Source organism: Pogoniulus pusillus, chromosome 27 (assembly GCF_015220805.1).
Source record: "Pogoniulus pusillus isolate bPogPus1 chromosome 27, bPogPus1.pri, whole genome shotgun sequence".
Classification (NCBI taxonomy): Eukaryota; Metazoa; Chordata; class Aves; order Piciformes; family Lybiidae; genus Pogoniulus; species Pogoniulus pusillus.
Window position 1 is genome coordinate 3,326,213 of NC_087290.1, and position 22,640 is coordinate 3,348,852.

General features: G+C 55.7%; 2 protein-coding genes across 2 annotated transcripts in view; both read right to left on the reverse strand.

The window, feature by feature from the left end:
* Positions 1-194: 194 nt before the first annotated feature.
* LOC135187498 (1-acyl-sn-glycerol-3-phosphate acyltransferase alpha-like) lies at positions 195-12,659 on the reverse strand. The gene is made up of 6 exons (XM_064166262.1): positions 11,691-12,659; positions 7,902-8,035; positions 6,988-7,163; positions 4,248-4,343; positions 3,568-3,640; positions 195-1,125 (listed from the first exon to the last, which is right to left on the reverse strand). Exons 1-6 carry the CDS (start codon positions 11,873-11,875, stop codon positions 971-973), a joined length of 819 nt encoding a protein of 272 aa, XP_064022332.1. The 5' UTR covers positions 11,876-12,659; the 3' UTR covers positions 195-970.
* The window catches only part of MPO (myeloperoxidase), a 41,345-nt gene continuing 26,696 nt past the window's right edge, over positions 7,992-22,640 (reverse strand). The window contains exon 13 of the mRNA XM_064166259.1: positions 7,992-8,035. Within this exon, the coding sequence (XP_064022329.1) occupies positions 8,022-8,035 (14 nt within the window). The 3' untranslated portion in view covers positions 7,992-8,021. The remainder of the gene's footprint in view (positions 8,036-22,640) is intronic.

The following is a 22,640-nucleotide window of genomic DNA, read 5'->3' on the forward strand; positions in this document are numbered from 1 at the left end:
CTGCCTTGCCATGAGAGCTGTGCTGGCAAGTCATGCCCATCTCAGCCCAGTGCCTGCCTACCCATGCCAGCCCACTGCTTGCCAGGGCCCTGGGTGAGCAATGGGGCTTGGGGACCATGCTGCACCTCCAGCACAGGGGGAGGGGGTAAAGGCCACAGTGACCCTGGGCAGAGGGTGGCAAGATGGTAGACAGAAGACAGGGCAAAACCAGAGAGGAATCAGAGATCAGGAGCTGCAGCTCCCAGAGTGTATCTGAGGGGAAACTAAAACTGTGAGGCCATCCAGGCATGGCAGGGTGTGAAGCAGCTCATTTCTGCTCTCTGCCTCTGCTCTCTGAGTCAGACTCATCCCACTCACACTCAACATCTGCTCCACAGCTGAAAGCAAAACCTTGCTCTGCTTTAGGGGAAGGCCAAGACAAACAAACCACCAACCCCTTTGGGCACACAGAAGGTCTTTAATTCCCCTCTCCCAAAGCTGCTTTGGGGCTTTCCCCTCAGGTGACAGAGCTATCTCCCAAGTTCTCCCCATGGATAGAGCTAGGAGACAGTGCCTACTCCTGAGTGTGCTTCCAGGAGCCTGGGGCAAAGCCTGAGACAGGCAGGATGGTCACAGGCTTGGGGAAAATGCCTGTGCCTCGTTGGTTTGGAGTCAAAGGTGATGGTGAGCCCTCAGCAGCCATCCCAGGGTGGGTCCAGCTCTGCCTGGGGTCTCAGTGCTGTGATTACAAAGCAGTGTCCAACTGCCCACCGTGTGTCTGCCCATGCAGGTGGCACAGTTGTCTGGAAGGAGCATGGCAACCATTTCAGCACCTCCCCTGCCAGGCTTTGCTTCTGTGGATGGTTTCCCTGTCTCTGCTCTGCCAGGCTTAGTCCGTGGCTGTCTCTGCTGCCAGTGGTTGCCAGGTGGTTGCCAGGTGGTTGCCATGCTCTCCCCTCTCAGCTGCCACACACACAGCTGGGGCTGGAAGTTAGGAAGCCTGGTGAGGAGCCTCATTTGTCATGCCTGATATCCTCTGGTAGGTGGCCAGCATGGAGTCACGGACCTGCTCAGTGAGCTTGGGGACATCATCCGGCCCCAGGCCAGTGGTCTCCACTTCTGGCAGGACCTGGATGATGCTTTTGCCTGGAAAAGTGAGACAAGAGGCTCAGAGAAGGGGAAGAAATATCTGTGAGCATTGGTAGAAGAGCAGCAGAGGGACTGGTGCTAACCAAGGAACAAGATGGATGGGGTTTGGAGTGTCTCAAACCACTCATGCCCCAAATGTGCACAGCAAAAAGCCAAAGCAGGTTCTTCCCTTCCACTGAGGCTGCAAAGCTCACAGGTACAGGCACAGCTGAACCTCTCCTCAGGTGCACCATTTGAACAGTCATCAGTTATGACCCCAGGAACACTCCAGGCTCAGGGCAGAGTGGCTGGAAACCACCCAGTAGAGAAAAGCCTGGGGTGTGAGTCTACAGCCAGCTGAAGATCATGCACCTAAGACCACCATGGCCATGAAGCCATGTCCTGAAGTGCCATGGCCACATGTTTCTTGAACAGCTCCAGAGGAGCCAGTGTGTGTGTGTCCAGCTGGCCAAGAAGGCCACCAGCACCCTGGCCTGGATCAGAAGCAGTGAGACCAGCAGGAGCAAGGCAGGGCTTGTCCCCCCTGTACTGGGCACTGGTGTGTTACTCAGAGTGCCCAGGGCAGTGCTGAGCAGGGCTGTGATGGGGAGGGAGCAGGATGGCTTCTGTCAGGCTCAAAGGATCCTTCCAATACCAAAAGGCTTCCGCATGTGGCCAGTCAGAAACAGGATCACAGGACCAGAGGGGTTGCAAGGGACCTGGAAAGACCACTGAGTCCAACCCCCCTGCCACAGCAGGACCACACAATCCAGCTCAGGGCACACAGGAACACATCCAGACAGGCCTGGAAAGGCTTCAGAGAAGGAGACTCCACAACCTCTCTGGGCAGCCTGTTCCAGGGCTCTGGGACCCTAACAGGAAAGAAGTTCCCCCTTGTGTTGAGCTGGAACCTCCTGTGCTGCAGCTTCCATCCATTGCTCCTTGTCCTATCCCAGGGAGCAGTGAGCAGAGCCTGTCCCCCCATCCTGACCCCCAGCCCTTACATAGTTATCAACATTGATTCAATCCCCTCTCAGTCTTCTCTTCTCCAGACTAAGCAGCCCCAGGGCCCTCAGCCTCTCCTCATCAGACAGTGCTCCAGTCCCCTCATCATCCTCCTAGCCCTCTGCTGGGCCCTCTCCAGCAGAGCTCCTCAGCAGCTGAAGCAGACAGTGCAGCACCTCACAGCTGCACAACTCTCTCCTCCAGGTGTCTGCCTGCCAGGGAGTGACTGCACCAAGCCAGCAACCCTGGGAGGAGAGGGAACTGCCTTTAGGAATGAGCAGGGCTGGCAGGAGCAGGGTGGGAATGGCAGAAGGGCTCTTTGGGGTGGGTGTCAGCAGAGGCAGTGGAGGAGCAGGGTGGGAATGGCAGAAGGGCTCTTTGGGGTGGGTGTCAGCAGAGGCAGTGGAGGAGCAGGGTGGGAATGGCAGAAGGGCTCTTTGGGGTGGGTGTCAGCAGAGGCAGTGGAGGAGCAGGGTGGGAATGGCAGAAGGACACTTTGGGGTGGGTGTCAGCAGAGGCAGTGGAGGAGCAGGATGGGAATGGCAGAAGGGCTCTTTGGGGTGGGTGTCAGCAGAGGCAGTGGAGGAGCAGGGTGGGAATGGCAGAAGGACACTTTGGGGTGGGTGTCAGCAGAGGCAGTGGAGGAGCAGGGTGGGAATGGCAGAAGGGCTCTTTGGGGTGGGTGTCAGCAGAGGCAGTGGAGGAGCAGGGTGGGAATGGCAGAAGGACACTTTGGGGTGGGTGTCAGCAGAGGCAGTGGAGGAGCAGGGTGGGAATGGCAGAAGGACACTTTGGGGTGGGTGTCAGCAGAGGCAGTGGAGGAGCAGGGTGGGAATGGCAGAAGATCACTTTGAGGTGGGTGTCAGCAGAGGCAGTGGAGGAGCAGGGTGGGAATGGCAGAAGATCACTTTGAGGTGGGTGTCAGCAGAGGCAGTGGAGGAGCAGGATGGGAATGGCAGAAGGACTCTTTGGGGTGGGTGTCAGCAGAGGCAGTGGAGGAGCAGGGTGGGTTCCTTTTCTCTTCTGGCCTTTCCTTTCTGGAAGCCCAAGGTTGTGTCACTTGTTGCCTGTGAGATGTTAGCAGTGAGCAGAGCAGAGGGATGCAATCTGGTCGCTGGGAGGAGGTACAGTCTCAGGGGGGTTCATGTTTGCTTTTGTTTCCTAGCCCTCCATGCACCTGCAGATCCAAGGACCCTGTGGTGGGGTCAGGGGGCAGGACCTGCTGCTTTCCCAGGCTCCCTCATGTGAGTGTTGGAAAAGCTGTGAGAAACCCAAGGGGAGAGGCAAGCCTGGTGCTGAAATCTCCTGTTCCCTCCTCTGTTCAGCAGCCAGAACCTGCTGCTCTCTGCTCCCTTCACACCAGATGTACTCCTCCCCACACCCACCTCAGGGTTCCCTGCCAGGACTGACCTCACCCCCACACCCAGCCCATTCTTTGCCCCAAGTCATCTTCACCTGGTGTAAATCTCTTCTCCTTCTGGTTGTAGAAGTCACAGTAGGAAGAGATCACCACAGGGATTACAGGGACCTGGAGGGGAGAAAAAAAGGTCAATCTAAGCATTTCTCTCCCCCCCAGAAGACCCCAGAACTGCTGTCCTTGGGTTAATCCTGACCCCTGCCGATGGTTCTCCCACTCAGCTCCATAAGGGCACATGGAAGCTTTTGGGGATATTTAGATCCTTCAGCTGTTGGCTTTTGCATTTTCATTTCTTTGTGACCTGGCAGGATTTGTATGTATGGAGACCTGCTCAGCAGAAATTCCCCCTGGGTAGGTCCAAGGCTCTTGTCCTAATTCCCCCACTTGTCCCAGAAGCAGCCTCTGCCTTGTGGGCAAGCTCCTTGTGGGCTCCTGGAGGCTGCCCAAGGAGGTTGTGGCTGCCTTCTCCCTAGGGGCATTGAAGGCAAGATTGGATAAGGCTTTGAGCAGTCAACACTAGCTGAGAGGTGTCCCTGCCCATGGCAGGGAGCTTGGAGTAGATCATTTCTGAGGTCCCTTCCAAACTGAGCCGTTCTGTGATTCTATGACTCTCTGTGTGCCGGAGCCAAATGGAAGCCAAGGAGCAGGAGCTGCAGAACCTTGGCTGCTGGTGGCCCTTGGTAGGCACACTGCAGGCCAGGAGGAAGGTGTTTCTCACCTGGGCTTTCACAGCCAGCTGGAAGGCTCCACGTTTGAAGGGCAGCATGGAGCCGCTGTGGTTGCGAGTTCCCTCGGGGAAGATCAGGACGCGGAACTGCCAGGGTGGGGGGAGGGAGAAGACACTGAGATGGGAGGACCTCCAGGCACCATTCTAACCCCCTGCACAGGCATACTCCACTGCTCTGCCTGCTGCTGACCACACACACACATCCTCCTCTTCCACTTCGAGCACTGTGCTGACACAGCAGGCTGAAGGCACCAGAGATGCTCTGCCCAGAGCAGCAGCAGTGTGGCCAGCAGGGCCAGGGAGGGGATTCTCCCCCTCTGCTCTGCTCTGCTGAGACCCCACCTGGAGTACTGCATCCAGCTCTGGAGCCCCTGGGACAAGAGGGCTGTGGAGATGCTGGAGAGTGTCCAGAGCAGGGCCAGGAGGATGCTGAGAGGCTGCAGCAGCTCTGCTGTGAGCACAGCCTGAAAGAGTTGGGGCTGTGCAGGCTGGAGCAGAGGAGGCTCTGAGGTGACCTTCTTGTGACCTTGCAGTATCTGAAGGGGACCACAAAAAAGTTGGGGAGGGACTTCTGAGGCTGTCAGGGAGTGTCAGGAGTGGGGGGAATGGAGCAAAGGTGGAGGTGGGGAGAGTGAGGCTGGAGGTGAGGAGGAAGTTGTTGAGCAGGAGAGTGGTGAGAGGCTGGAATGGGTTGCCCAGGGAGGGGGTTGAGGCCCCATGGCTGGAGGTGTTTGAGGCCAGGCTGGCTGAGGCTGTGTGCAGCCTGCTCTAGGGTAGGGTGTCCCTGGGCATGGCAGGGGGGTTGGAACTGGCTGCTCCTTGTGCTCCCTTCCAGCCCTGACTCATTCTATGACTCTGTGACATCCTCAGCTGGATCAGGCTGCCCAGAATGACCTATTGGAGCTCTGCAGAGCTTCTCAGCCCCAGCTCTGCCTTGCTGCTTGTAGGTCAGACTTGTGGGTGGGAGTGGCCTGGGGGACTGATGGTGACTTTGGAGGGAAGCTGCTAAACCCTCCCTCCCCACCACACAGCTGCCTCATTGCTCCCTCTGAGCTGGGAGAGGCATACACGAAGGAGGAAAGCTGTGGTGGTACCTTGGCCACCACCAGCAGAACCTCTGATGCAGTCAGGAATGTTCTCTGAGTGGTACCAGATTGTTCTTCCAGGAAACACTTCCCCAACTCAGCCTGGACCTGGCAGCTAATTTCAGCACTTTCCCTCTGCTCATCCTGGACCTGGCAGCTAATTTCAGCACTTTCCCTCTGCTCATCCAGGACCTGGCAGCTAATCTCAGCACTTTCCCCTCACTCATCCAGGACCTGGCAGCTAATTTCAGCACTTTCCCTCTGCTCATCCTGGACCTGGCAGCTAATCTCAGCACTTTCCCTCCGCTCGTCCTGGACCTGGCAGCTAATTTCAGCACTTTCCCTCTGCTCATCCAGGACCTGGCAGCTAATTTCAGCACTTTCCCTCTGCTCATCCAGGACCTGGCAGCTAATCTCAGCACTTTCCCTCCACTCATCCAGGACCTGGCAGCTAATCTCAGCACTTTCCCCTCACTCATCCAGGACCTGGCAGCTAATTTCAGCACTTTCCCTCCACTCATCCTGGACCTGGCAGCTAATTTCAGCACTTTCCCTCTGCTCATCCTGGACCTGGCAGCTAATTTCAGCACTTTCCCTCCACTCATCCTGGACCTGGCAGCTAATTTCAGCACTTTCCCTCCACTAATCCAGGACCTGGCAGCTAATTTCAGCACTTTCCCCCCACTCATCCAGGACCTGGCAGCTAATTTCAGCACTTTCCCTCTGCTCATCCTGGACCTGGCAGCTAATTTCAGCACTTTCCCTCTGCTCATCCTGGACCTGGCAGCTAATTTCAGCACTTTCCCTCTGCTCATCCAGGACCTGGCAGCTAATCTCAGCACTTTCCCCTCACTCATCCAGGACCTGGCAGCTAATTTCAGCACTTTCCCTCTGCTCATCCTGGACCTGGCAGCTAATCTCAGCACTTTCCCTCCGCTCGTCCTGGACCTGGCAGCTAATTTCAGCACTTTCCCTCTGCTCATCCAGGACCTGGCAGCTAATTTCAGCACTTTCCCTCTGCTCATCCAGGACCTGGCAGCTAATCTCAGCACTTTCCCTCCACTCATCCAGGACCTGGCAGCTAATCTCAGCACTTTCCCCTCACTCATCCAGGACCTGGCAGCTAATTTCAGCACTTTCCCTCCACTCATCCTGGACCTGGCAGCTAATTTCAGCACTTTCCCTCTGCTCATCCTGGACCTGGCAGCTAATTTCAGCACTTTCCCTCCACTCATCCTGGACCTGGCAGCTAATTTCAGCACTTTCCCTCCACTAATCCAGGACCTGGCAGCTAATTTCAGCACTTTCCCTCTGCTCATCCAGGACCTGGCAGCTAATCTCAGCACTTTCCCTCACTCATCCAGGACCTGGCAGCTAATCTCAGCACTTTCCCTCTGCTCATCCTGGACCTTGGCAGCTAATCTCAGCACTTTCTCTCTGCTCATCCAGGACCTGGCAGCTAATTTCAGCACTTTCCCTCCACTCATCCAGGACCTGGCAGCTAATTTCAGCACTTTCCCCTCACTCATCCAGGACCTGGGAACTAATCTCATTGTTTTCCTGATTCTAGGACTCTGTGAACTCTCCCCAGCCCCTTGGGGGCTCAGGCTTTCCCGTGGCTGCTCAGCAGCAGTCTCCCCACTCACATTGTCCCTGTGCAGGGAGTCTGCCACCTCTGTCAAGGTGGTGATGGACTCCTCCTTCTTCCTGCGGTCGATGAAGATGACTCCTGAGAGCCAGCAGGCCAGGCCAAAGGTGCCCATGTAGAGGATCTCCTTCTTGGCAATGGGCACGCAGCGGCTGGGCAGGATGTCCATCATCACTGCAGGGGTGGACAGGGACAGGAGAAGTTGCCATCTGTGCTGTCACCTCCAGTTTCTAGGCTGCAGCCCTCTCCCTGGGAGGTGCCACAGCTGCAGTGCCCAGCCAGCTTCCTAGGGTCATAAATGTGCTGGGGAAGGGATTCTGGAAGTCTCCAGTCTCCAGCCAAGCACCCACGTGGAGGAGGACACTCAGTGACAGCAGCCATGCCATGGCTGTGGGCAACTGACACATCCCCGTGCTTGGGGCTGGGGCTGGTAGTGGCAGGAAGAGGGGCAATGGCTTTGAGCTGGAAGAGGGCAGATTTAGGCTGCAGGTTGGAAAGAAATTCTTGGCAGTGAGGGTGGGGAGACCCTGGAACAGGTTGCCCAGGAAGGTGATGGATGCCCTCTCCCTTCAGGTGCTCATGGCCAGGTTGGATGAGCAGCCTTGAGCAGCCTGGGCTGGTGGGAGGTGTCCTTGCCCATGGATGACCTTTAAGTTCCCTTCCAGCCCAAACCATTCTGTGATCCTGAGATTCCCTTGGACAGAATGAAGCTGCTTTAGTTTGCAAATACCTCTCACAGCTGGAGAACAAGCCTGGCTCTAACACCTTGGAGATCAGCCCTGCCTTGGGGCTAGCTGGTGGCAGACTACCTGGCAACCTCTCCTGGCCCTCTGCCTGTGCCCCTGGGATTTCATCCTACCCTTCCCCACAGACATCCGAGTGTCAGGAGCAGAAGCCAGGATCACCACGTACCCATGAGGTCCAGGGAGGTCTGGTGGTTCAACACAAGGACAAAAGGTTTCTTATTCCTGAGGTTCTCCTTGCCCTTCACCACTATCTTGATCCCAAAGATGTGTTTGAGTGGCAGGAATGTCATGCGCATGAACCTGGGAACGGGAAGCAAAAGGGATGCTGGAACGTGCTGAGGGGACCAGGGCAAGGACTGGGCACTGCTGAGGCCACACCTCGGCTACTGCATCCAGCTTTGGGTCCCTTGAGCCAAGAAGGACTTTGAGGTGCAGAGAAGTGCAAGAAAGCTGGGGAAGGGTCTGGAGAAAAGGGCTGAGGAGGAGCTGGGGGTGTTTAGTCTGCAGAAGAGGTTGTGCCAGGGTAGGTCTAGGCTGGATGTTAGGAAGAAGTTCTTCACAGGGAGAGTGATTGGCATTGGAATGGGCTGCCCAGGGAGGTGGTGGAGGCACCGTGCCTGGGGGTCTTCAAGCAAAGACTGGATGAGGCACTTAGTGCCATGGTCTGGTTGATTGGATAGGGCTGGGTGCTAGGTTGGACTGGATGATCCTGGAGGTCTCTTCCAACCTGGTTGATTCTATGATTCTGAGGGAAGACCTCAATGCTCTCTTCAGCTCCCTGAAAAGGGGCTGGTGCCAGCTGGGGTTGGTCTCTACAAAGAGAGGCTGGAGCCAGCTGGGGTTGGTCTCTTCAAAGAGAGGCTGGGGCCAGCTGGGGTTGGTCTCTTCAAGGAGAGGCTGGAGCCAGCTGGGGTTGGTCTCTTCAAAGTGAGGCTGGAGCCAGCTGGGGTTGGTCTCTTCAAAGAGAGGCTGGGGCCAGCTGGGGTTGGTCTCTTCAAAGAGAGGCTGGGGCCAGCTGGGGTTGGTCTCTTCAAAGAGAGGCTGGGGCCAGCTGGGGTTGGTCTCTTCAAAAAGGGGCTGAGGCCAGCTGGGGTTGGTCTCTTCAAAAAGAGGCTGGGGCCAGCTGGGGTTGGTCTCTTCAAAGAGAGGCTGGGGCCAGCTGGGGTTGGTCTCTTTAAAGAGAGGCTGGGGCCAGCTGGGGTTGGTCTCTTCAAAGAGAGGCTGGGGCCAGCTGGGGTTGGTCTCTTCAAAGAGAGGCTGGGGCCAGCTGGGGTTGGTCTCTTCTCCCAAGGAACAAGTGATAGAACAAGAGGAAAGGACTGAAGATGCCCCAGGGGAGGTTTAGATTGGATGCTAGAAGAAACTGCTTCACTGGAAGGGTTCTCAGACACTGGAATTGGCTGCCCAGGGAGGAGGTTGAATGACCTTTGGAGGTCCTTTTCAAACCATTCCATGTTTCTGTGATGCTTCGGTTAGGAGCTGCAATCCCCACTGCAGGACACTCAATCCAAACCCTGCAGCACCTCAGGAGGCTACGAGCACCACTCTGCCCTGCAGCACTCAGCTTCTAGAACCACAGACCACAGCCAACAGAATCATCGAGGCTGCCAAAGACCTCTCAGATCACCCAACCAACACCACCATGGCCACTAAACCATCAACCCCAGTGCCACACCCACGTATTTTCTGAGCACCCCCAGGGATGGTGATTCCAACTCCTCCCAGGGCAGCCTCTTCCAGTGCCTGACCACTCTTGCAGGGAAGAAATTGCTCCTAAAGTCCAATCTAAGCCTTCCCCATCAACTAGGACCCCCAAATCCTTTTCCCTTTGATGCCTTCCAACAGGTCAGTCCCCAGCCTATACTGATCCCTGGGGGTTGTTCTTTCCCAGGTTTCTCTGGAAGCAAAGTTATTGCTCCTGCCTCACACCACAGGAGCCACACTGAGCTTCCCTGGTGGGATTTAGGTTGAGGATTCTACTAGCACAGATGTGGAGGAAAGATTCCCCCAGGCCAACCTCTGTCACCTCCTCAGACCTTCCCCCTGCTGCTTTGGCAGCTTCAGGCCATTTCCCCTCGTTCTGTTGCTAATTACTAAGGAGAAGAGACCCAGCCCCAGCTGGCTCCAACCTCCTCCCAGGGAGCTGTAGAGAGCAATGAGCTCTCTCCTCAGCCTCCTCTTCTCCACACTGCACACCCCCAGGGCCCTCAGCTGCTCCTCCCCAGCCCTGCTCTCCAGACCCTTCCCCACCTTTGCTGTCCTCCTGGCAGCGAGGAGCCCAAGCCCAGCATGTGTGCCGTGGCCTCACCAGTACCCAGTGCAGATCCACACCCCCTGCCCTGCCCCTGCTGGTCACACCACTGCTGATCCAGGCCAGGACACTGCTGCCCTTCTTGGCCAGCTGGGCACACTGCTGGCTCAGTGCCAGCTGCTGCCAACCAACACCCCCAGGGCCTTCTCCACCAGGCAGTTTTCCAGCCGCTCTGGCCCAGCCTGGAGCATGCATGGGGTTGTGCTTCCAGCCCCCACTCAGCCCACACCCACAGCTCCTTTGCCAGCACTGCCACCGTGCACTGCCCACCGCGCACTGCCCACCGCGCACTGCACACCGCGCACTGCCCACCGTGCACTGCACACCACGCACTGCCCACCGTGCACTGCCCACCGTGCACTGCCCACCGCGCACTGCCCACCACACACTGCCCACCGCGCACTGCCCACCGCGCACTGCCCACCGCGCACTGCCCACCGCGCACAGCACACCGCGCACAGCACACCGTGCACTGCCCTCCACGCACTGCCCACCGCGCACTGCCCTCCACGTACTGCCCCCCACCCACTGCACCCCACACACTGCCCTCCACGCACTGCCCTCCACGTACTGCCCTCCACGCACTGCCCACCGCGCACTGCCCTCCACGCACTGCCCTCCACGCACTGCCCCCCACGTACTGCCCTCCACGCACTGCACACCGCACACTGCCCTCCACGCACTGCCACCATGCGCTGCCCTCCAGGCACTGCCCTCCACGCACTGCCCCCCACACACTGCCCACCGCACACTGCCCACCACACACTGCCCTCCACGCACTGCACCCCACACACTGCCCACCGCACACTGCCCACCACGCACTGCCCTCCAGGCACTGCCCACCGCACACTGCCCTCCACACACTGCCCTCCACACATTGCCCACCACGCACTGCCCTCCACACACTGCCCACCACACACTGCTCACCGCACACTGCCCTCCACGCACTGCCCACCACACACTGCTCACCACACACTGCCCTCCACGCACTGCCCTCCACGCACTGCTTCACACACACTTCACACCACACAATGCCCATGCTCTGTCTGCATCTGACAGCTCCTTGCTGGGTCAGGAACAGATGGAGAGAGGAAATGGGCAGTGAGGACAAGGGCTCTGGAACTGCCAGACCTGGGGGCACCAGGCTGTGATCGCCATGGAGGGGACACCAGTGACAATGCAGGTGCCAGCACTGCCCTGTGCTAACATCAGCTTCTGCTGGTGCAGGTTGGCACTGGGTCAGAATGGAGTTGAGAAAGAGAAGGGCACCTACGGAGGCTTTCTCAAGGCATCTTAGGGGAGGGATTAGCCACATGGAGGAGGGAAATGTGGCTCTGAGGACCACAGTGGAAAGATTGCCTTAACCAAGCAGTTGCTCCTTGCTTTGCCTTAGTTTGTCACATTTATGCCACCTTTTATAGCCTTCCCTTCCATAATTCCTTGGCCTTTCCACCCACTCAAAACCAATGCTGAAACCCACATCCCTCCTCTGTATTACCAGAACCTGGCAGCTCTCCTCTCCAACATGCAGCCAATTCCTCCCCATTGCAGCACAACCCCCAGGACCCCTTTCTCCCCCCCAAAAAAGAGCAGGAGTTTGTCTCCATCAGCACCCAGAGCAAAAAGAAGCCACAGACAACTTACTTCATGTTTTCTAGGCTACGTCCACGAGGAATACTGAGCAAAATAACCAGAATGCTAAAGGTGAAGATGCACAACTTATAAAAGGTCATCTTGCAGAAGTACCTGAAGGCAGGTTTCACCTGGTAAAGGACTAGAAAAGCGATGAACAGACAAGTAAATGGGTACTGGAGGAGCAAAAACTCCATCCTGGCAGCCCAGCAGCAAGCAGAGGAATGCTGCACGGAGCAGCGCCTGAGTCAGGAGCAGCTGATGTTGTGGAGCAGGGTTCAGGTTGCCTTCATCGGGTACAAGTGGGTGGTGCAAAGCTGGAAGCAGCTTTGGGAGCTTTCACAGAGGCTGTTGTGGCTGGGCTCTGCTGGGAGCCAGTTCAACCAGGGCTGCCCAGCAGCAGGGCGTGTGGGAGCTGGCACAGCGACGGGCACACAGGGATGGGCACACAGGCTGTGTGCAGGGTGTAGCTGGCTCTGGGCTGCTTGGAGAGAGCTCTTCTGCAGTCAGCCCCAGGCACAGGCACAGTGTGCAGGGAGAAGCACAGAGTCAGAGGTCTCAGACAGGTTTGGGGTGGGAGAGACTTTTAAAGCTCATCCAGTCCAACTCCCTGCAGCCAGCAGGGAGAGCTGCTGCTAGAGCAGGCTGCTCAGGGTCACAAACAACCTGACTCAGGGTGGTTCCAAGGGTAGGACAACTGCCACCTCTCTGGGCAACCTGGGCCAGGCTCTCCTCATCCTCAGTGTCAAACATTTCTTCCTTCTCTCTGGTCTGAGTTCCCCTCTTTTAGTTCAAACCATCACCCCTCATCCTGTCACAACAGGGCCTGCTCAAAACTCTGTCCCCAGCTTTCTCAGAGGTCCTATTGAGCATTGAAAGGCCACCAAAAGGTCTCTCTGAAGCCTTCTCCGGGCTGAACAGCCCTCTCTCAGCCTGGCCTCACAGCAGAGGGCTTCCATCCCTGCCAGCATTGCAGTGACCTCCTCTGGCCCTGCTCCAACAGGTCCCTGTCTATGCTGAGCACTCCAGAGCTGCCCCAGTACTGCAGGGTGGGTGTGGGGGGGGCTCTCAGCAGAGCCGAGGGGCAGAATCCCCTCCCTGCCCCTGCTGCCCATGCTGCTGGGGGTCAGCTCAGGCTGTGGGAGGATGCAGGATGTGTTGGACAGCACAGCCACAGCAGGCTGTCTCACCACTGAGCCTCCCCAGGTGAGCTGGCTGCAAGGTGGGCAGGAAATCAGAGGTCAGTGCCATGGAGGAGAGCAAGAGGAAAGCAACGATCCCAGCAGCCAGCTTCTGCCCCCTGCATCCAGGCACTGGAGGGTCCAAGCTGGGCATTCCTCGTGTAGAGAGAGAGAGACAAGTGGTGAAAGTGCCACAAAAAGCTAACCAGAGCAGCTCCTCCTGATGGTTTCTTGGCCAGAGGCAGGCACATGTTGAGACAACCCCTGCATACCTGAGAGGTAGAGTAGGCAGAGGTGAGCACAGCCTGGGGGTACTGCAGCTCCTCTAAAACCCCTGCAGGAGCAGGATCTGTGCAATAACCACACTGCCTGGGCTGGGAAACAAAAGCTTTGGCTGCTCAGGGATCGTCTTGCTCAAGCAGCTCTCACTTTGGAGGAGTTAAGACATTAAAATCCAGCCAGGATTGCAAAAGGGAACATTCCAAGGACCAATAAAACCAGCTTGGCTGGCACCTGCTGCCCAAAGACCAAGATCAGACCAGAACAGAGATGTGGACAAGGCTCAGTGATGTGCCCTGGGATAGGACAAGGAGCAATGGATGGAAACTACAGCAAAAGAAGTTCCACCTCAACATGAGGAAGACCTTCTTTGCTGTAAGGGTCCCAGCACAGTGGAACAGGCTGCCCAGGGAGGTTGTGGAGTCTCCTCTGGAGACTTTCCAGCCCTATCTGGATGTGTTCCTCTGCAACCTGCACTAGAGTCCTGCTTTGGCAGGGGTGGTTGGAGCCAATGGTCTGCAGAGGTCCCTTCCACCCTCTAACATCCTGTGAGCCTTAAGCCAGAGCTGATCTGGCTTAAGATGAACAGAAGGTCCAGGACACAATGCTGGACCTGAAGAAAAGATGTTGGACCTGAAGAAAAGACAGGAAAAAAACCATCTCCAGCACAAATGGAGGTGTCCACATGGTCAAAAGAGAGAGCATAATCAGAGAAGGACCCCCAGGTGTGAGGATGTGTTAGCCCCTCAGGGTGGGCAGCTGTGGCAGGAGTGGCTCTCCACAGCACTGCCAAACTGGGGAACAGCCAACACTGTCTGGGCACCACTGAGCTGTTCCATGCTGAAAGGTAACTCCACATGCTCAGAGCACTGAGGGCAGAGCCTCTTTGCAGCAGGCATCAGATAGGCAAGAGTTTGAAGCTGGGAATCATAGAATCAAGCAGGTTGGAAGAGAGCTCCAAGCTCAGCCAGCCCAACCTAGCACCCAGCCCCAACCAACCAACCAGACCATGGCACTAAGTGCCCCAGCCAGGCTTGGCTGCAACACCTCCAGCCACACAGACTCCACCACCTCCCTGGGCAGCCCATTCCAGTGCCAATCACTCTCTCTGCCAACAACTTCCTCCTAGCATCCAGCCTAGCCCTGCCCTGGCACAACCTGAGACTGTGAGGCTTTCAACAGCTGGCATCTCTGATGAGCATGGGCAAAGGCAAGGTTGTAAGGGGGTGATCCAAACGGTGCCATTCCCAGCTCCCCAAGGAGAAACAGTCAGCAAGAGCCAACCAAACCCTGAAGCTCCAAACCCACAGATACTGACACCCTCAGCTGCAGTTCTCCCCAGCACTGGGAGCTTCCACTTCCAAACCAGCCAGCTCTTGCCTGCCCTGCAAGGTGCTCTCAGAAACCACAGCTCTGCTGCAGCTCCCAGGTTCCAGGCTGGATGATCAATGCTCAGCTGACTCATTTTTGCCCCCAGCTGTGATTTCAGAGCCTGGCTCCATTTGAATGTGCAGTAGGGAGAGGAGTAGCCTGCTCTGTTCATAGCTTTCATGGTGCTGCTTTAATGACTCTCCTACTCACCAGCTCTGCTAAGCCAGACATTGGCCAGGGAAGAGAGGTGGAGGTGGAGAAGCTGATCTAATCTAATGGGAAAAGGCTGTGAGAGCAAATGAAGGCTCAGAGGAGGAGGGGCTGCTGCCACAGGGAACTCTTGGTTGGAAGAGACCTTCAAGATCACAGAATCACAGAACCATGCAGGTGGGCAAAGCCCCTCAGGAGCACCAAGTCCAGCCTAGAACTCTACATTTACCTTCAACCACAGCCCCAAGTACCACATCCAAACCACCCTGAAACACAGACAGGCTGGGGGACTCCACCACCTCCCTGGGCAGCTCATTCCAGTCCCTGACCACTCTCTCCTAATGCCTAATCTAACCCTCCCCAGGCTCAGCTTGAGGCCATTCCCCCTTGTTGTGTCTCCAGTGACCTGTGAGCAGAGCCCAGCAGCAGCCTCTCCACGATGTCCTTTCAGGCAGCTGCAGACAGCAATGAGGTCTGCCCTCAGCCTCCTGTTTCACACTAACCATCCCCAGCTCCCTCAGTCATAAGATTTATTCTCCAGGCCCTTCACAGCTTCCTTGCCCTCCTCTGGACCTGCTCCAGCACCTCCACAGCTCTCTTGCATTGCAGTGCCCAAAACTGAACACAACACTCAAAGTGTGGCCTCACCAAAGCCAAGTCCAAGGGGACAATCACCTCCCTGCTCCTGCTGGCCACAGCATTTTTAATCCCAGCCAGGATGCCAGTGGCCTGCTTGGCCACCTGGGCACACTGCTGGCTCATTCAGCTCCTCTCTATTACAACCCCCAGGTCCCTTTCTGCCACGCAGCTCTCCAGCCACACTGCCCCAAGCCTGTAGCATTGCTTGGGGTTGTTGTGCCCCAAGTGCAGGAGCTGGCACTTGGCCTTGTTGAAACTCATCCCATTAATGCTGGCCCATTGGTCTGACCTATCCAAACCCCTCTGCAGAGCCTCTCTACCCTCATTCAGATCAACACTGCCCCCTAACTTGGTGTCATCTGCAGACTTCCTGATGCCACTCTCTATGCCTGCACCAAGGTCATCAATAAAGACCAGCCCAACCTTCCACCCAGCACTGCAAGTTCACCACTAAACCATGGCCCTAAGCCATTTAAACAGCTCCAGGGATGGTGACTGCACCACTGCCCTGGGCAGATCACTCCAGTGTTTGATAAGCCTTTCAGTGAAGAAGTATCTCCTAGCATCCAGACTAAACTCCCCTGGTTCAGTGCTGGGTCCAGTCTTGTTCAATAACTTTGTTGATGATCTGGAGCAGGGCATTGAGTGCAGCATCAGTAAGTTTGCAGATGACACCAAGCTAGGAGCAGTGTGGAGCTGTTGGAGGGTAGGAGAGCCCTGCAGAGGGACCTGCACAGGCTGCATGGGTGGGCAGAGGCCAAGGGGATGAGATTGAACAAGGCCAAGTGCAGGGTTCTGCACTTTGGCCACAACAACCCCAAGCAGCACTGCAGGCTGGGGCCAGAGTGGCTGAGAGCAGCCAGGCAGAGAGGGAGCTGGGGGTGCTGGCAGAGAGGAGCTGCAGAGGAGGCAGCAGTACCCAGGTGGGCAGCAGAGCCAATGGCATCCTGGGCTGGCTCAGGAGCAGTGTGGGCAGCAGGACAAGGGAGGTTCTTGTGCCCCTGTGCTCAGCACTGCTCAGGCCACCCCTGGAGTGCTGTGTCCAGTTCTGGGCTGGTCAATTGCAGAGAGCTGTTGAGGTGCTGGAAGGTGTCTGGAGAAGGGCAGCAAGGCTGGGGAGGGGCCTGGAGCACAGCCCTGTGAGGAGAGGCTGAGGGAGCTGGGGGGGTGCAGCCTGCAGCAGAGGAGGCTCAGGGCAGAGCTCATTGCTGTCTGCAGCTGCCTGCAGGGAGGCTGTAGCCAGGTGGGGTTGGGCTCTGCTGCCAGGCAGCTGGGGACAGAAGAAGGGGACACAGCCTGGAGCTGTGCCAGGGCAGGTCTAGGCTGGATGTTGTTAGGAAGTTCCTGTCAGAGAGAGTGATTGGCATTGGAATGGGCTGCCCAGGGAGGTGGTGGAGTCTGTGTGGCTGGAGGTGTTGGAGCCAAGCCTGGCTGGGGCACTGAGTGCCATGGTCTGGTTGGTTGGTTGGGGCTGGGTGCTAGGTTGGGCTGGGTGAGCTTGGAGCTCTCTTCCAACCTGCTTGGTTCTGTGATTCTGTGCCTTTTCATGAGGCTGTCTAGAGACAGGACAAGGGGGAATGGTTGGAAGCTGAGGGAGAGCAGGGGTAGACTGCAGCTAAGGAAGACATTCTGCAGCATGAAGGTGGTGAGACTCTGGAATAGGTTGCCCAGAGAGATTGTGGATGCCTCCTGTCTGGGGGTGTTCAAGGCCAAGTTGGAGATGAGGCCTTGAGCAGCTGAGTCTAGTTAAAGTGTCCCTGCTTGTGGTGGGGAGGTTGGAGTAGATGACCTCTAAGGTCACTTCCAACCTGAGCTGTTCTGCAGTTAAATTCTGTGGTTGCCTAAGTGGGAGCTGGACCAGACACCCTTTAGAAGGTCCTTTCCAACCCAGCCCATCCTGTGACATCTGATTGTGCTACACAGCACAGAGGCTTCAGCAAGCATCTTCTTTGGCTCCAGACACAAAGGGTCTTCTACTGACTTCTATTCCAACCTTCCCATCCCAAACCCACCCCAAGTCTCCTCTCCCTTTTGGTAATGCAGCTTTCACCAAGAGCAGGGAACACTCTGAGCTCAGCTGCAGTTTATTGATGGATAACAGCAAGCACAGCAGGCCAGAGAGGAGGAAGAGTGTGAGCTGCATCCCTTTCAAGAGACAAAGTTGGAGTGAAACTTGGAGTAGTTTCTTGTGGATGAGGACAGGTCTGGGCCAGCAATGTGCCCTTGTGGCCAAGAGAGCCAAAGGCATCCTGAGGTGCATCAGGAAAAGTGTAGCCAGCAGGGCTAGGGAGGTTCTTCTCCCCCTCTCCTCTGCCCTGGTGAGAGCACAGCTGGAATACTGTGTCCAGTTTTGGGCTCCCCAGCTCAGGAGAGACAGGGACCTGCTGGAGAGAGTCCAGCAGAGTGCCAGGAGGATGAGTGGAGGAGTTGAGCATCTCCCCTGTGGAGAGAGACTGAGAGCCCTGGGGCTGGTTAGTCTGGAGGAGAGAAGGCTGAGAGGAGATCTGATCCATGTGTACCAATCTCTGAGGGGTGGAGGGGCCAAGGTCTTTTGGGTGGTCAGCAGCAGGCAGACAAGGAGCAATGGAATTGGAATGGGCTGCCCTGGGGGAGGTGGTGGTGGAGTCACCATCCCTGGAGGTGTTCAAAAGGAGGCTTGATGAGGCACTTAGGGCCAGGGTTTAGTTAATTAGGAGGTGCTAGGATGGGCTGGATGATCTCAGAGGTCTTTTCCAGCCTGGTTAATTCTCTGTGTGGTGCTGATGGCTTGAAGATGCTCCACTTCATCTTGGAGCCTTCCTTTCCTCTGGTGAGACTGAGAGCCCTGGGGCTGTTTAGAGAAGGCTGAGAGGAGATCTGAGCCATGTGTGCAGATCTCTGAGGTGGCAGGTGGAGGGGGCCAAGCTCTCCTCAGTGGTGCACAGCAATAAGCCAAGGAGCAATGGATGCAAACTGGAACAGAGAATGTTTCAGCTCAACAGGAGGAGAAACTTCTTTAGAGTGAGGGTGGCAGAGCCCTGGAGCAGTCTGCCCAGAGAGGCTGTGGAGTCTCCTTCTCTGGAGCCTTTCCACACCCACCTGGATGCAATCCTGTGCAGACTGCCCTGGGTGATGCTGCTTTGGGTTGGATGATCTCTGGAGGTCCCTTCCAACCTCTAAAGCTTTGTGATTCCTATCTTAGCCAGGACACATCTCATCAGCTCCACAGCTGGGGGTTGGGGGAAGGCACTCTGGCTCCAGCCAGGCTGCAGGGAGAAGGTGTGGTAGATTTTTTGTCACACAAGGTGATGCTTCCAGGTGAAATTAGGGGGGGGTGGGGGGGATAGATGAGGAAACAGCTCTGCCACATGAGCAATTTCTTCATCCCATGTGCAAGCCAAACCTGCAACAGGGCATTGGAAAGCATCCTGGCTGGGAGATGTGACTACTGTTGCTGCTCCACAAGATCAGCAGACTTCCTCTGGGAGTTACAGATTTGCCTTACACAAGGTGACAGGAAGCAGCCCTGTGGAAAAGGAGTTGGGGGAGATGACAGAACAAGGGGGAATGGCCTCGAGCTGAGCCTGGGGAGGGTCAGATTGGACATTAGGGAAAAGTTTTTTTCCTGGAGAGAGTGGTCAGGGACTGGAATGAGCTGCCCAGGGAGGTGGTGGAGTCACCCAGCCTGGCTGTGTTTCAGGGTGGTTTGGATGTGGTGCTTGGGGCTATGGTTTAAGGTGAATCTTGCAGAGCAGGGTTCTAGGTTGGACTTGGTGCTCCTGAGGGGCTTTGCCAACCTGCCTGGATAAGAGGCTGAGCATGAGCAGACAGTGTGAGCTTGCAGCCCAGAAAGGCAACCAAAGCCTGGGCTGCAGCAACAGATGTGTTGCCAGCAGATCCAGAGAGGAGATTTTGCCTCTCTGCTCTGCTGAGAGACCTTGCCTGGAGAGCTGAGCCCAGCTCTGGAGCCATCAATACAGGAAGGACATGGACCTGGTGGAGTGGGTCCAGAGAAGGGACATGAAAATGATCAGGAGACTGCAGCACAGAACCACAGAACATCAGGGGTTGGAAGAGACCTCCAAAGATCATCCAGTCCAAGCCCCCTGCCAGAGCAGGATCACCTAAAGCAGATCACACAAATGGTAGCACCTCTGCTAGGAGAACAGGCTGAGAGAGCTGAGGTTGTTCAGCCTGGAAAAGAAGAGGCTCCAGGGAGACCTAACAGCAGCCTGCCAGGACCTGGAGGCTGCAGAGAGACTGCTTACAAAGGCCTGCAGGGACAGGACGAGGGCAATGGCTTCAAAGTAGAGCAGAACAGATTTAGATGGGATGTGAGGAACAAGATCTGGATTGCAAAGCCCAGGCAGGAGGCAGGATTGCACATGGTCAAGCAGGGCTAAGCCAGAAGCCCATGGGACACCCAGGCAGAATCCCCTCCTTGGTGAAGCAGGGAGGCAGCAGGACAGGAGGCAGTCTGGCACAGCACAGAAGCAGCCAACACAAAGTCAGGCCTAGATGGCTAATGTGGCTTCAAACCAGAGCAGAGCAGATTTAGACTGGGTGTTAGGAACAAGTTCTGCACCATCAGGGTGGTGGAACACTGTTAACAGGTTGCCCAGAGAGGTGGTTGAGGCCCCATCCCTGGAGATATTCAAGGTGAGACTCAACAGGGCAACCTGATCTAGCTGAGGATGTCCCTGCTGACTGCAGAGGGGACAGGGTTGGACTGGATGAGCTTTGGAGGTCCCTTCCAACTCAGAGCATCCTATAATTGCACTGCTCCCATCTCCCTCAGAGCAGGCCAGACACTTGGAAAGGAGGGTCCAGGACAGCAAAGCTCAGTGGAACACAGTGTGTGTGACAAGCCAGCAGCTGGTTTGAGTGCAGTCAGCCTCTGGCTAACTCAGTTTGCTTTGCTTTGCTTTGCTTTGTGTTGTTGCAGGAATCTGAGGACATCTTTTTGCTCCAATGAAGTTCTTTCCTGGCTGGACTCTGTCTCACTGCAAAGGCTTCATGCAAACTCAACTGAGCAAATGGCAGCAGCTGCCCAAATGTTTCAAGGCAGGAAAAGCACAAACACAGGACACAATCATCACCCATCTCAGGTAGGGTCTTCTGGGGTGGGGGAAGATCCTCAATGGTCAGCATTGAAGGTCATCAAATGGTTTTTCTACAGGACATGAAAAACAATGTGTTAAGAAAGAGAAAAGGCTATTCCAGAGCTCCCTGCTGTCTGCTCTGGCTTACTTAGAGTCACAGAATCAGGCAGGGTTGGAAGGGAGCACAAGGAGCAGCCAGTTCCAAGCCCCCTGCCATGCCCAGGGACACCCTACCCTGGAGCAGGCTGCACACAGCCTCAGCCAGCCTGGCCTCAAACACCTCCAGCCATGGGGCCTCAACCACCTCCCTGGGCAACCCATTCCAGCCTCTCACCACTCTTCTGCTCAACAACTTAACTCCTTAAGCTGGAAAAGAGGAGCTGATAGCTCTGGCATCAGTCCTGGTCCCTCTAAAGACCTCTGGACATGCCTCATTGTAGTGAGATCACAGAGTGCCAGCTGGGAAAGCTGGCAACAGAGGAAATGAGCTCAAGTTGTGCCAGGGGACATTTAACTTGGGCACAAGGGACAGTTTCTTTCCTGCAGGAACTGTCAGGCACTGGGACAGGTTGCCCAGGGAGGTGGTGGCCAGAAAAAATGTGTAGCCATGGCACTCAGGTGCATGGGTTTGGATCAGACCTCATTGCTGTCTGCAGCTACCTGAAGAGACATTGTGCAGAGGCTGCTGCTGGGCTCTGCTCACAAGGCATTGGAGACAGAACAAAGGGGAATGGCCTCAAGCTGAGCCTGGGGAGGGTTAGATTGGACATTAGGGAAAAGCTCTTCACAGAGAGAGTGGTCAGGGACTGGAATGAGCTGCCCAGGGAGGTGCTGGAGTCACCCAGCCTGGCTGTGTTTCAAGGTGGTTTGGATGTGGTGCTTGGGGCTATGGTTTAAGGTGAATGTTGTAGAGTTCTAGGCTGGACTTGGTGCTCCTCAGGGGCTTTGCCAACCTGCCTGGTTCTGTGATAACAGGAGTAATTCTATGGAGCTGGGACTTACACTCAAGCTGATAACAGGAGTAATTCTATGGAGCTGGGACTTACACTCAAGCTGACAACAGGAGTGATTCTATGGAGCTGGGACTCACACTCAAGCTGATAACAGGAGTGATTCTATGGAGCTGGGACTCACACTCAAGCTGATAACAGGAGTGATTCTATGGAGCTGGGACTTACACTCAAGCTGATAACAGGAGTGATTCTATGGAGCTGGGACTCACACTCAAGCTGATAACAGGAGTGATTCTATGGAGCTGGGACTCACATTCAAGCTGATAACAGGAGTGATTCTATGGAGCTGGGACTCAAGCTGATAACAGGAGTGATTCTATGGAGCTGGGACTTACATTCAAGCTGATAACAGGAGTGATTCTATGGAGCTGGGACTTACACTCAAGCTGATAACAGGAGTGATTCTATGGAGCTGGGACTCACACTCAAGCTGATAACAGGAGTAATTCTATGGAGCTGGGACTCACATTCAAGCTGATAACAGGAGTGATTCTATGGAGCTGGGACTCACATTCAAGCTGATAACAGGAGTGATTCTATGGAGCTGGGACTCACATTCAAGCTGATAACAGGAGTGATTTATTCTATGGAGCTGGGACTTACACTCAAGCTGATAACAGGAGTGATTCTATGGAGCTGGGACTTACACTCAAGCTGATAACAGGAGTGATTCTATGGAGCTGGGACTTACATTCAAGCTGATAACAGGAGTGATTCTATGGAGCTGGGACTCACATTCAAGCTGATAACAGGAGTGATTCTATGGAGCTGGGACTCACATTCAAGCTGATAACAGGAGTGATTCTATGGAGCTGGGACTCAAGCTGATAACAGGAGTGATTCTATGGAGCTGGGACTTACACTCAAGCTGATAACAGGAGTGATTCTATGGAGCTGGGACTCACACTCAAGCTGATAACAGGAGTGATTCTATGGAGCTGGGACTTACACTCAAGCTGATAACAGGAGTGATTCTATGGAGCTGGGACTCACACTCAAGCTGATAACAGGAGTAATTCTATGGAGCTGGGACTCACATTCAAGCTGATAACAGGAGTGATTCTATGGAGCTGGGACTCACATTCAAGCTGATAACAGGAGTGATTCTATGGAGCTGGGACTCACATTCAAGCTGATAACAGGAGTGATTTATTCTATGGAGCTGGGACTTACACTCAAGCTGATAAC

Excerpts from the sequence above, each read along its gene's own strand:
- LOC135187498 (XM_064166262.1), bottom strand. The coding sequence starts at position 11,875 with ATGGAGTTTTTGCTCCTCCAGTACCCATTTACTTGTCTGTTCATCGCT. Across the intron at positions 4,344-6,987 it reads ACTCCCTGCACAGGGACAAT|TTCCGCGTCCTGATCTTCCC; the intron begins GTGAGTGGGGAG and ends CCACCCTGGCAG. Across the intron at positions 1,126-3,567 it reads GGAGAAGAGATTTACACCAG|GCAAAAGCATCATCCAGGTC; the intron begins GTGAAGATGACT and ends TCACTTTTCCAG.